General features: G+C 50.0%; 1 protein-coding gene across 4 annotated transcripts in view; it reads right to left on the bottom strand.

The window, feature by feature from the left end:
• The window catches only part of Slc4a8 (solute carrier family 4 member 8), a 75,227-nt gene that overhangs the window by 23,451 nt on the left and 37,711 nt on the right, over positions 1-14,065 (bottom strand). Inside the window, 8 exon segments of one of the 4 annotated variants that reach the window (NM_001414948.1) lie at positions 1,233-1,394; positions 2,094-2,199; positions 4,184-4,429; positions 6,016-6,149; positions 6,679-6,853; positions 11,417-11,517; positions 12,436-12,582; positions 13,623-13,710. In NM_001414948.1, the coding sequence (NP_001401877.1) occupies positions 1,233-1,394; positions 2,094-2,199; positions 4,184-4,429; positions 6,016-6,149; positions 6,679-6,853; positions 11,417-11,517; positions 12,436-12,582; positions 13,623-13,710 (1,159 nt within the window). 4 annotated transcript variants of the gene reach the window in all.

Raw genomic sequence — 14,065 nt, 5'->3', positions numbered from 1 at the left:
TAAAAGACAGAGGGACTGACACCTGCCGTAACCCCAGCTTCCCACAGACGGCAATACACACACGTGTGCACGAGTGCAGCATCGCTTTGCTATGATGCCTAAGGTTTGCAGCACATTCTCCATGACTCGATCATCCTTGACTGCCCCATGTATGCCCTGAAGCTCCATACAACATAACCCTGAGCATTCTAGTCCCACACGGTCCCTCCTTCTCTGCTTTCAATTCCAACAGCACTGATCCCCAGGCACATGGTACCAACTGTCTGTCCCTGTAGTTTCCCTTCATATCTACTGGAAGATTTTTTTAAATTGGTTTTTAAGTATTTATTTACTTACTCTGTACATGTGCACACACCATGACACACACTGAGACAGGATAACTTGAGGAGGTTGTTCTCTCTCCACCATGTGGGTCCCAGGGACCAAACTCCGGTCGTTAGGATTGGCAGCAAGCACCTTCACCCACTGAGCCCTCTCACTGGCCCTGCTGAGATCTCTGTGTTCCTCACAGCACTTGTCCAGGCTTGGGCAACTAGCCAGCATCTGGCGGCTACTTGGTAACTATTTGTCCCGCTAGAACACAGATTGTAAGCTTAGCTAATATTGCTCAACTGCTCTGCAGGTCACAGAGGCCTAAGATGGGTTCTAATCCACAGAGCCCCCGCCTGCACCTTCGTGCACTCTGATATTTGCAGGTTGCTGGGTGAGAAACCTCACAGAAGCAATGGCCACACAGATGCTCAAACTCAGGCTCTAATCCTGCTCTGCCTGAATAGGCCTTTGCTCTCGACAGAAATGATGTATCTCGAGGCTTCAGGTGGTGAGGGAGGGAATCCAAGCCACAGGCAGGCTGGCTGCTGCAGCCCGTGCAGCCAGGGAGTTCATAAACTGTGGTAGGAACCATGGGTAAGGAGGGGTTTTCGAGTCCTTTGGAGCGTGAGGATCATTTCTCTCCAACCGACTGTTTTCAGCATGCCTGCTCTGGCCTTACATCCCAAGTGTCTGGGAATCCGAGGCATGAAACTTGGCACCATTCTGGAGAGGAGACCTCACCTCTGGAGATCTTTCCAGAGCCTTGACTTAAAAGGTTTAAAGCCCCCTCCTACTCCCATACCACAGAGCTGTGAACGAGGCTGCTGGAAAAGCCGGCCACCGTGAAGCTCCTCATCGGGCCAGCTGGGGCAGCAGCATGGGGCAGGGAAAGGACTCTGATGTGTAGGCATGCTACCTACCCTCGTTGGGAAGTAGCGGCTCGTCTTAAACGTCTTCAAGGTGCTTGAGACGATGAAGGTAGCGAAGAACAGAATACAGGACCAGAAGAGCACGTCAGGCGTGTAGGGCCCATGGTGACCACAGGCCGATCCTATGAACTCCCCGTGCATCTCCTGGCATTCCTGGAGCAACAAGCACTCTGGGTGACAACAGCTGGGGACACAACAACCAGCTGCTGCCTTCACCATGCACAGCCATCCCATGGGTACTGGGGAGCAGGGTCCCCACATTATCCACTTGACCACCACGCAGGCTGCGGCCCTCGCTAGCGGGTCCCTGTCAAGACTGTGTGGCTCTGACCAAGGCACTTGGACATGAAGCTAGAACTGCCTGGGACAGACATTTCTCCCTAGGCTTGGGGAAGGACTTAGAAGTCACTATCATCTTTATTAGAACCTTGAAACTTGAACATTCAGGCTTTGGATATTTGATAGAAATGTGCATCAGATAATTGCTCCAATAAGGATGCTATGGTGATCAATAAATAAAATGTAGCAATTTTAGCATGAAAACAGCAAGGAAATCTGTAAGTCTATCAATACCATTTAGCAGAGTTGACCAGTAACAGGCCCACACATGGTTACCGGTTATATGGTCAGAATAGCCCATTTTTAGATCTCAGACAACCTCACAGTATAGCCCTGGGTGTCCTCAAATTTACAATGTTGCTAACCTTGGTCTCCCAAGCGCTAGGGTTACAGGTGACACTACATCCGCTTAAGCTTAAAGGCCAGGGCCCAGCACAGTGCTGCTCAACCTGCATCTAAAGTCCTTCCTAGACCAGGGCGGTCACCACAGCCTCCAGTCATGCCCAGACTTACGCTGACAGTCAGGTTTGCCCAGTTCACGTCTGCAGTCGGGATGCTGTGCTCCTTCCAGTACTGTAAGGTGTGGTTGTTGGGATTCTCGGGGAGCGCACACCTGCAGCTAGGGAAAGATGACAGCCCTGAGGGAAGTGGCCAGCTGGTTATGAAATGCTCTTATCCACGACTAGGCTGGAGCCTAAGTGCTTTCCTTCTCGTAACTTCAGTTCTCAAAGGCGGGTCCTAAGGGCTGAGGTACAGACAGCACCTCAGCAGCACTGTCAATGGTGGCCATTCCCACTTCTGCTCCACCTGCCTTTTATAACAGAACTAGGTTTCAACTCTCGAGAGAGGGAAGCCTCAGACTACACTTAGTTTTTAAAGAATCCACACAGGGCTGGGAAGGTGGCTCGGTGTGCAAAGGGCTTGCTATACAGGCATGAGAACCCAAGTTTAAATCTCTGGCTGCCTAGGCATGCTGTGGACATCGGACATGGGTCACCACACCTTTGATGAGGAACAAGCTGGAGGCAGAGTTCTTGGAACCTCTCAGGTCAGCTCACTGGAACACAACAGTGTCAAACAAATGTGAGACTCTGTGCCAAACCAGAGGGTGGGCAGAGACCAATGCCTGAGGTCACCCCTGAGGGCACCCCCTGAGGTCATCCCCTGAGGTCACCCCCTGAGGCCACCCCTGAGGGCACCCCCTGAGGTCATCCCCTGAGGTCACCCCCTGAGGTCATCTCCTGAGGTCACCCCCTGAGGTCATCCTCTGACCTCTACAAATAAGTTGTGGCATGTACACACCCATTACCATGCACATATGAACACACACACACACACACACACACACACACACACACACATTTATGCGCCCAAAACATCAATTCCGTTAAGATACACCCACCATTCTGGTCAGATCATGACATAGTCTATACATGTGTTGAAATATCACATTTGTACCCCATAAATGTCTTTGCCTACTACGTGCTAATTAAAAGTGAGCCCCGCATGCTGCGATGCACCTGACGTCTCAGCTGCTGGGGAGACAAAGGCAGAAGAAGCACTGTTTGAATTCAGGAGTTTGAAGCTTAAACAATGGACCCTGTCTCAAAGACGTCAAATAAAAAGGCTGCGATGACTCGGCTAAAAGTGTGCGTAGTGCAAGCATGAATGAGGCCTGTGTCCAGGCGCGCCCCAGAGCCACGTAAAAACGCCACTTGTGGTGAGGCCTACTTACAAGCCAGAAATGCGGTGAAGACAGGATTCCTGGGGTTGAACAGGTGGAACACACAGGACTTGTAAGATGACAAAAGTAAGCTTTAAGGTATTCTCCAGGGGGCCAGTGAGATGGCTTCCTAGATGAAGCGATTTGCCACAGGGCTTGATGACCAGAGTTTGATGGGACCCACATGGTGAAAAAAGAGAACCAACTCCTCTCAAGTTGTCCTTTGACCTCCAAACAGTGGCCATTGTGTACATGTATACATAGGTTCACACACATGCACACACACACACAACTAAAACATTAAAAAATTATCCTGGCCACCTGCTGACCTTTACTGTTTTTGTGGGGGGGGGGCTGTTTTGTTTTGTTTTGAGGTGGGAGGGAAGTCTTTTAATAAAACATGGTTTTTTGTGATTTCTTCTTTTCTTCCTTTCAAGCCCCCATCTCACCCTTCTCTCTCTCTCTCTCTTTCATCTTTCCCCTTCCTGGCTATTCTTTCTCTCTCTCTCCTCTCTCTCTCTCCCTCTCCCTCTCCCTCTCCCTCTCCCTCTCCCTCTCCCTCTCCCTCTCTCTCTCTCTCTCTCTCTCTCTCTCTCTCTCTCACACACACACACACACACACACACACACACACACACACACATACACACACCAGAAGAGAAGGATGGCCAGCTCCGCAGGATAGGAGGGAAAGTAACTGGGGTGAACACTACCAAGATACATTGTATACTTAAATCCATGTATCACACTGCCAAGTACAGAGCAGTGTAAATTACTTGATTCCCACCCTCAGGAAAAAGAAAGCTCCTAATTCTGCAAGTAAAAATAAATAAATGAAAGGAAGGAAGGAAGGAAGGGGAGAAGCAGGAGACAAGCTTACTAATAAAGGCTCAGGTGGTCCAGCTGGCTGTGCATGTGGATGGGGTAGGTCTCGGCCAGGTGAATCAGCTTTTCTATGGCTTCATAGATGAAAATAATGCAAATCAGGGAGGCAAAGGCTTCCTCGGTGAAGCGGGTAATGTAGCAGACGAGGGAACTGGCATCAGTCGCCACCAGGACAATACACAGGAAGGCGGTCCACAGCCCGATACAAGCACGCAAGGAGAGGTATGAAAGGGCGTAGTCCCTGAAAAACACCAAGGCTCAGGAAGAGGCTTGGGGACAAAAGGACAGTGTGGCTGATTCGTCTCAGCTTATCCACACCAGCACTGAGGCCTGCTGTCCCTGAGACGGCACGCACTGCACTCCTCAGTAAAGCCCAAGGACAGCATCTTCACAGGGTGTTTGCAGGGTAAAGATACAGAAAGGGGAGGAGGGGGGAGGGGGAGGGGGAAAAAGAGGAAGGGGGAGGGGGAGGAGAGGGGGGGAGGAGAGGGAGGTAAACATCACTGCCTGTGCAGTATTTCCAACATTACTGCCCAATGTGACCATGCATGGCAGCGTAGCGAGGAAATGGGGTTGGCCCTAGTCCTATGGGTTTCTACTTTCAATACAAGTAGGAATCTTGAAAGAAAAATTTGAAACTAGAACATTGCTAGGTCCAACTACCATTCGCAGACAGAATATGGAGGAGGGAAAGTAGACCCAATTTAAAATTGTCCTAAAATGTAAGAGGGAGGGAATCTGTATCGGTTATGATATTTTTCCCAAAAATTAATAATATGGGTCTGGAGGATGGCTCAGTGGTTAAGAGCACAGACTGCTCTTCCAGAGGTCCTGAGTTCGATTCCCAGCAACCACATGTTGGCTCACAACCATCTGTAATGGGACCCGATGCCCCCTCTTCTGGTGTGTCTGAAGATATTGACAGTGTGCTCACAAACGTAAAATAAATAAATCTAAAAATAAAATAAAAAGTCAACTGGGTAGTGGTCCACAGCTTCAATCCCAGCACTCAGAAGGCAGAGGCTGGTGAATCTCTGTGATTTCAAGGCCACCACAGAGTGAGTTCTAAGATAGCCCAGGTGACACAGAGAAACCTCTGTCTCAAAACAAAACAAACAAACAAACAAACAAACAAAAAGGGGCTGGGGATTTAGCTCAGTGGTAGAGCGCTTACCTAGGAAGCACAAGGCCCTGGGTTCGGTCCCCAGCTCCGAAAAAAAGAACCAAAAAAAAAAAAAAAAAAAAAAGGAAGGAAGGATGAAAGGAGAAAAGAAAAATTAAATTAAACAGTCAATCTGGGCACAGTGGTGCAGCCATCCAGCATCAGGAGACCAAAGTAAGAGGACTATAAATGCCAGGCTAGCCTGTGCTAAGGTTAGTTCCAGGATACCCTGGACTACACGGAGACCTTAGCTCAACATAAAAAGAGCTGGAGAGAAGGCTCAACGGTTAAGAGCCCTGGCTGCTACTCTAGAGGACCTGGGTTTTATTCCCTCATGTGAGCCCTCATGGGGGTTCACAACCGTCTGTAACTCCAGTCCCAGGGGATCCAACCCCTTCTTCTGGTGTCCATCGCACCGCACACACGGTGCACAGGCATGCAGGCAGGCAAAAGACCCACAGTCGTGAAATAAAAACTGACAGACTTAAAAGGCTAAGGATGTAAGACTTTCGGTAAGGGCGAGGAGACACTGAGCAGGCTCTGGAGGGAAAGGCCATCTGCAGCTACAGGAGCTATGGGGGTGCCCACCCCTCCTCGTGCCTGCATGGGAGCTTGGCATGTGTAGTGGTCATGCCCCAATGTTGTCAGGAGAACCGATGTCTTACTTGCAGAATTTGAACAAAATCTTTTCAAACACCAGCACAGGGCCCGTGCTTCCCAGGATGGTGAGAGGCTGCCCAGCAAACAGAGAGTAGGCAATCCCCGTCATGGAGGCTCCAAACAACGATTCGATTGCACTCTGCGGAGGAGGAAACAGAAGACAGTCCACAGCCCTGCAGAGGAGAGCTGGCTGTCACACTGCCTTGGCCGCATGGTGCCTTGACAGCCGTTTGCTCGCGTTCCTCTAAGCAAGGGTGGTGGTTAACTCAGGTACCACACCGTCTGCCTCGGCTCCTCCGCTAAGCTCTATCACTCAGCTCGACTTGGTATTCAGAGATGTATAAAAAGCACAAAGATGTAGCTCACACCACGAGATATCACAGTCACCGAATCTCAGTTCCAAACGCTATCAAGTGGATCCATTTTCCATTCCTGGGGTGGTGAGCAATTCACCTAGGCAACCGGGTGCCGAAATGACATCTAAGCGGGAGGGATATATATACACCAGGAAGAACCATGCTCCCCCATAACTCAGAACACCAGCCACTCAGAGGAAAGGATCCGGTCTTCCCAGCCCTGACAAGGTAATGCTCCCCCAAAGAACTTGGATGCTACCATGGTATTTTAAATCCTGCTTTGGGCCGTTAGAACTGATGCAAAGGTCTTACTATGCGTCCTTCCGTGGCTTCTCCCAGCAGTCCCCCGAAGGTGATAACAGGCGACATGCAGGCACAGTACAGGAACAGGAAGGAGGCCAGACACTGTAAGCTGAGAGCATCCCGGTAGTCACTCCAGTACCAGGGAGCCTTCCGTTTGACATCCAGCACCAAGCCCCCAAACAGCCTGCAGAGATACGCAGACAGCCTCTAATGCAGTCCCTCTTCCGAGAGGGCACAGAGCAACACACATTTGGAAGTCCTTCCAATGTGCTCGGTGATAGTCTAGCGTCAACTTCACCCCAAGCACGTACCTCTTTGGAACGGGCACAGACAGATTCTGTTATAAACAAGGGTATGACATGTGGTAAAAACTGAGTATGTACCAAGCATTTAATTTGGGCATGCGTGTTACCTACTTATCAATATTCAAAAAACTAAGAAGGCAAGTATTACCTTCAATTTCAAACCAAGCTGTTGGGAGGGACCTGAGAAGCAGCTAAAGTTGTCCCTGTCCTTAGAGGCTTTCCAGTGGTAAAGCCTCTTCACGTGCACAGCCTCACTCCGAACAATCCCCTGCCCCAGTCTTTGCATGACAACTGACTCATGCATTTGACAAGGAGAAGACAATTACGACCAGCCTCAGGCCCGGCCAGGCCATGGAGATGTAGCACTGAGCAAGACAAACTTGCAGCCCTTGCTCTCAGAGGCCCACAGTGCAGGACACAGGCAACGCATGACACTGGGGGCTGTGGTGACACAGGTCAGGGACAGGCATCACAGCAGGGGATCAAAGGAAGAACGGGGAGACAGCCAGACAAGGTAGAGGGACCAGCAGAGGGGCACCCCAGCATGAGACCATGTGTTGGGTTCAAGGTGCAAAACCTAAAGACGAGGTTGGAGAAACTGAGTCACAGAGGCAGTAAATGGCTTTAAGGAATAGGAACGTAATTCCAAGAGCATGTCAGGTTACTGACAAAGTTTAGGCAGTGGAGCACCAGCAGCATGCAACATTCTAGAATGGTCACCCTTGTGGCAGTGTAAAGAGAGCATGAGAGAGGAGGTGGGGCTCAAGGGTAGACTCAAGGTGGAGCAGCAGGGCCTCCGCAGAAGCCAATGAGGAGGTGGTGCACACCAAGGAGGAACACTGCCTCCAGCTGAGTCCTTTCTTAAGAAAGCAGCCTCACCGCAGGGGAGCTACAAGACAGCAGACTTCAGATGGAGGCTTCGAAGAAAAGGAATGGGAAGGAAAGGAACAGGGGTGGGAACTGATTGGTAACCAACTGCAAACTCTGATTGGATCCCACATCAACAAATAAACTCCAAAAAGATGTCGACAATCGCCAAAAAAATAAAAATCAGTGTAAGGTGAGCACTCCATAACTTAAAGAACGATGGCTAACTTGTTAGATTACAGACTAGAATAACTGTTTTTGAAATGTCCTTATTAAATGACATCTGCCCCATTTGCTTCTCCAAGAGCCCAGGAGACAAGCCCAGTCAACCCTGCTCCACTCAAGCCCCAGGCTGAAGGTGGGGTGGGAGGGGGACACAGGGTGGGCACTGCCCCCTCACTGTTTCCCTCTGGTGTGGTGTCCTGCACTCACAGCAGTAACATCTCCGGCTGGCTGTGCACGGTCTTAGAGGAGAGAGGAAGACCCAACTCAGGGCCTGCCTTAGCATCACGGCCTGTGTGGCAAACGTCTCAAGCAGCCTGGTGGCGGGGGGGGGGGGGGGGGGCACGACCAGAGGTCTGACTTAAAACACAGCACCATTTTGTCTTACTCTCTCTGGACAGAGACCCTGGGAACCTCTGTGGTGGCAGAGACTGGTCTGGGGATTATTCAAGGGTTTCTGGGTCCTACCTATAACCGTATCTTGTACCAGGCCTGACACCCTTTGCCAACAACCGCCATCTGAAGGGTGTTATCCAGGGAGAAGAATCTCCTACACCTCACTGCGGCTCCCGGGATGCTACCACAATGCCCAGCCTCTTCACGGAGGCAAGCATGTGAAAAACAGACAGGAGCTATGTCTAACTTAACTGCCTGAGACAGGTGGGCAGCGGCTCACTCCTCCTGGAAGGACTAAAAATTGTAATTTCTGATTACTTCTTTATTTTTTTTGTTTGTTTGTTTGTTTTTCTATCTTTGAGACAAGGTCTCTTTATTTATTTTTTTTTTTGGTTCTTTTTTTTTTTTTTTCGGAGCTGGGGACCGAACCCAGGGCCTTGCGCTTCCTAGGTAAGCGCTCTGAGACAAGGTCTCTTTATAATGTAGCCCTGGCTGTCCTAGAACTCGATTGGTGGATCAGGCTGGCTTTGAACTCATAGATATCTGCCCTCCTCTGTGTCCTGAGTGCTGGGTTCAAAGGTGTGCACTGCCGCCGCCTGGCTGTGATTGCTGCTTTGGAGTTAGCCCCACATTTCGTCCACGAGTGAAGTCCGACTATGATGCAGACATTAACTAGACATGCCCACTTCTCTTCAGATTTGAAACAACCTTTCCCTTTTGACATCGGCCTCGATGGTCAAGTGTTTTGAGGCAGAGGGTTCACAGAGATAAGGATTTAAGCTTGATGCAAGAACAGACTTAGCTGTGTGGAAGGTTGCTGTGCTCTGCACCCCCAGCTTAGAGAACCCATCCCTGGAGCCATTAGGGACGGGCCAGCCAGCCATTTGCCTGGTGTGCTTTGACAGAAACCCGTCTGAAGCCTGTGTGTGTGTGTGTGTGTGTGTGTGTGTGTGTGTGTGTGTGTGTGTATGTGTGTGTGTGGTGTGTGTGTGTGTGTGCAGTGTGTGTGTGTGGTGTGTGTGTAGTGTGTGTGTGTGTGTGGTGTGCGTGTAGTGTGTGTGTTTGTGTGTGTGTTAGGGATTGGTTCTAATGCTGTCTCAATTCAATTCTGTCCCCAAAGGCCAAGTTCCCAGATGCTGGGGTTCTCCATCCCTAGCTGGATTTGATTGGCAATAAAGAATTGCCGTACAGCTAATGGCTGGGCAGATAGACTGAGGCAGGACCTTAGAACTGGAATAGAAGAGAGGAGGGAGAGATGGCCATGCCAGGCAAGAAGAAAGAGCAGACCTAAAGGCCCACCCACGTGAGACTCACACGAGCCACTTCCCCAATTGTATTTGGGGTAGCAGAGATGAAATGCAGATTTTAAAAGATGTTAACTCAGAAGTACTGGGGGAGTGTTTGCTAGCAGCAGGAAGGATTAGAGCTGCCTAACATGTGAGCTAGTCAAGACAAATCAAAATTAACTGGTGTGTGCATGTGCATGTGCGTGTTTGTGTGTGTGTGTGTGTGTGCTGTGTGTGTGTATGTCTGTGTGTATGTGTGTGTGTGGTGTGTGTGTGTATGTCTGTGGGGGGGGTTTGTGTGTGTGTGTGTGTGTGTGTCTTTCTTTCTTTCTTTCTTTCTTTCTTTCTTTCTTTTTTGGGGTTCTTTTTTTTTTCTCGGAGCTGGGGACCGAACCCAGGGCCTTGCGCTTCCTAGGCAAGCACGCTCTACCACTGAGCTAAATCCCCAACCCGTGTGTGTCTTTCATTCATGAATCCAGAGGGCTCTGGCTGGTAGCTGGGAACACAACCCACTGGGAGCACAAAGCAGTTTAATACCACAGCGTGTGGGGACTGGGGCTGGTGTGCATGTGCGTGTGTGTGTTTGTGTGTGTGTATGTGCTGTGTGTGGTGTGTGTGTGTGTGTGTGTGCTTGCATGTGTGTGTCTGTGTGTGTGTCTATGTGTGTGTGCTGGGTGTGTGTGTGCTGGGTGTGTGTGTGTGGTGTGTGTTTGCATGTGTGTGGTGTGTGTCTGTGTGTCTGTGTGTGTGTCTGTGTGTGTGTGTGTGTGTGTGCTTGTGTGTGTGTGTGGTGTGTCACTGAGACAGCAGCTCTGGACTCTTTTCTCATTAGCACTTCCCAAGAACTTGCATCCTATATAAGGGAAGGTCTATCCCAGACACCCCTTGACCCTGCTGAGGAGCTTTCTGGGTGCACCCTGCCCTGTTACACCCTACCTGTGGCTTAGACAGTCAGAAGAGCTTCTCCTGCCTTCTTGCTCCTCCTTAGAGTCCAGCAGATCTCCAGATACCTCCTCACTGAACACAGATCACTGTCCCTAAGGCTGTGGGTTTGGCCTCAAGTCTCTACAACAGGACACGCATTCTCCTTTCAAAGCCACGCAACTAACGGTGTGAAGAATTAAGGACACACCCACGCTGGTGTGTTCTGTGATCGTACAGGCCAGAAAGCTCCAGAAACTTTCACCGTGTTCAAGGTTCACATTCGCCTTTTACATAACTTTAAGTGGGCTCGGAAGATTTCTAGTGAGCTGAGTGCCCGGAGCAGAGTGGAGTCAACGGTCTAGCAGGAGAGATGACGATAGCAACGTGACGTGGACTGTGATGGCGATGATGGAAGAAGGCGTGTTAAAGATCAATACAGTACAAGTGCCCGGTGTGGGCCGGAGACACCAGAGGGCATTCGGAAGGAAACCACATCTGAGCAGAGACAAAGAGTAAGAGGAACAGCAGGAAGGAGAAAGGCCCTGTGTTCACAAGCGAGGAAAGAAACATCTAGAAAGGACAGAACCTAGCAAATGGTTCAAGAAAGTAGGAGTGAATACAATATTGGACACCCTCGTATTCGTACAGTAGATGTCCCAACATTCCACACAGGATGGCTCCGATTTCCTCATCTCCTTAGCAGCATCTGCGTGAGCGGCACCCAGCGTGCGATGTCTCAGAACTTACCGCCCCGTCCGCTCAAGTTCCGGCCCGCTGTGTCCCCCATGTGGCTCAGGTTCTACGTGGCAAATGTTTCCGTTTGGAACGCCAGGCATCTTCCTTTTTTCCTTTTGACAGAAGAAAATGAGTCCAGTCAGCCCCTCTCTGTCCTTGGGGGCAACAGGGTAACCCAAAAGCCATAAAAACATTCAAATGTTTGTGGTTTCCAACTATATTTGTCGGTTTGATACAGGTGACTTTCCTGGGGGTGGGAGATGTATGCATTTATGTATGTATGCATGCATGCATATAAAACGACTTCCCCAATAGAACCTGCCTCCTAACTGAAACTTTCCAGAATCAAGACATGACCTAAATTACAATTTCAAGTGTGCTTTGGTGAATTATCACTGCCCTTTAAAATCTTGCCCTAGAAGGTCAGTTAATTCTCCTGTAAACTAGAGATAAGAGTGCCTGCGGGAGAGGGAGCTTCTGGGGAGAGGGAATTCACATGGGTAAGATGCCCAGCCTCAGTCTAGTACACACAGGAGCCCCTGTCGCAGCCACAGCATGTCATGGAACCGCCTGGAAGTCTGTGGAGCTCTAGTCCGTCCAGTCTGTCTGTCCAGTTTGTCAGAGAACCATCTGGAAGCCTGTGTCCTGTCTGTCTGTTCAGTCTGACTGTCAGTCTGTCAGGGAACCGTCTGGAAAACTGTGTCCAGTCTGTCTGTCCAGTCTGCCTGTCCAGTCTGTCCGTCCAGTCTGTCAGGGAACCGCCTGGAAGCCTATGTCCAGTCTGTCTGTCCAGTCTGCCTGTCCAGTCTGTCAGGGAACCGTCTGGAAGCCCATTTGCACTGTTACTTCGCTGTGTTTCACTTGATTGTTTTGTGCGTGACTGACTTCTATGAAACATTTCCCTCTCCCTTCCGTCCTTCCCATCACACCTGCGCAGGCCTCAGTAACTGTAGATTAGTCTTTTACTCCTACTCTGATGACATTCAAGAGCTCCCGACAGCAGCCACCACTACCTTCCATGCATTTATTACCTGGGAAGGGACATTCTTGGGTGGCTCAATTCTAATGGACGGGTCCCACTCCCCTGGTGGGAGCACCGTCACTTGATCCAGGAACTCATCGATCCCAGCCAGGAGATCATCCCGTTCTTTCGCTTTATACGCCACATCGTGAAAAATCTACAGAGAGGAAAAAACTTTGGAAATCCCAGAATGACTTCACTTCCGACCATCTCCAATGGGCAGGGACACACGGACACTCTCCAGTGGGCAGGGGCACACGGACACAGACTCTCGGTTTTTATTCCTGTCATGGGTATCTAAGGGATAAAACTCAGCCCTTAGCAAAGCACGTGGGTTTTTAAGAGGAGCCTAAGCTCAGTGTGGAGGTGTATCCTGTAAAGCCAAGCACTCCAGAGCTAAGGCAGGGGGATTGCCAAGTTGAAGGCCAGCCTGGGTTAAAGAGTGAGACCCTGTCACGGAGATAAGACGCGGCTCTAGATTCTACAATCTCCACAGGAGAGGCAAGACACAAAGAGATTCTGTTAGCCATGTTTGAACCTAGATAGACCTCTGTGAAAGACTCATGGATCACAGACTCAGCCTACACTTCCCTTGGCCACTAAGATGTACACCTCAGAAACCACTCTACAGCACAGTCCTCCTCAGGTCTAGAACAAGTGAGTGGACAGATAAGCCACAGCTCACAGGTGACACTGCCTAAGGGCACGTGCTGACCTTACACAAACTGGTCTTACTGTCATGGGGTGGGAGTATTTCCTCATGCAAAAAACATCATTGGATTTAATCAGCCATATTCTCAGGAAAGTTAACTCAGAACTCGCAAGTTACCTGAAACACAAAGTCTACACATCCTACTTGGACTTTCTGCATCCTTGATTACTTTTAAAGGGGAGCGCTAAGTGGCCATAGTACTACATGCTTATAATCCCAGCCCTGGGTGTTCGAGGCCAGCCTGGGCTGCACAGTGAGAGCCTGTGTATAAGAAAAAACAAACAAGAGATAGCATAGCAAGAAAGGCCTCCCCGGGACCTGCCTCTCTCTCCCGTGGCTCTCAGAAAAGTTCCTTGACCTGCTGCTCCCTGCAGACGCTGTGACAACCATCATCTTATCCCAGCAGTGAACTCAGTTTCTGGGACAGAGGGAGCACTCGGCATTTACGGGCAGAATGAAAGAAGGCGGTGGCGGCCTGTGCATACCTCATCCGTCATGATGGTGGCCATGGATCTGCCAATCTCATGGTACTGCTGCCCTTTTCCTACCGGACCCAGTAAGATAAACAAAAACCTGCCGAAACACACAAAGAGGGAGCTTTGTAAGTGGCTTCTCACCTTCTCCAAAGAGCAGGTCTCCTTCCCCTGCTACTACAGAGTGTCACTGTGCCCCCAGGGAAAAGGACTGCCCTGTGCCGAGTGTCGCATTGCTGTATGAGGCGTTACTCAGTGACACGGCTGGCTACGCGTCTTAGAGTTACCACAGACGCCACTGCTAGCTACACAAAGGATGTCCTTTCAAAATACAGCATTGTTCTGTAAATTCAAGGTTATCTAATTCCCATCCATTGTTCTAATAAGAAACTGACAGGACAGCACTGGAGAGGAGTCTGAATTGTGCTCCCGTCATCTTAACTCTATAATTAGCG

The sequence above is a fragment of the Rattus norvegicus genome, chromosome 7 (assembly GCF_036323735.1).
Source record: "Rattus norvegicus strain BN/NHsdMcwi chromosome 7, GRCr8, whole genome shotgun sequence".
Lineage (NCBI taxonomy): Eukaryota > Metazoa > Chordata > Mammalia > Rodentia > Muridae > Rattus > Rattus norvegicus.
This window is presented reverse-complemented; position numbering and strand designations above follow the sequence as displayed.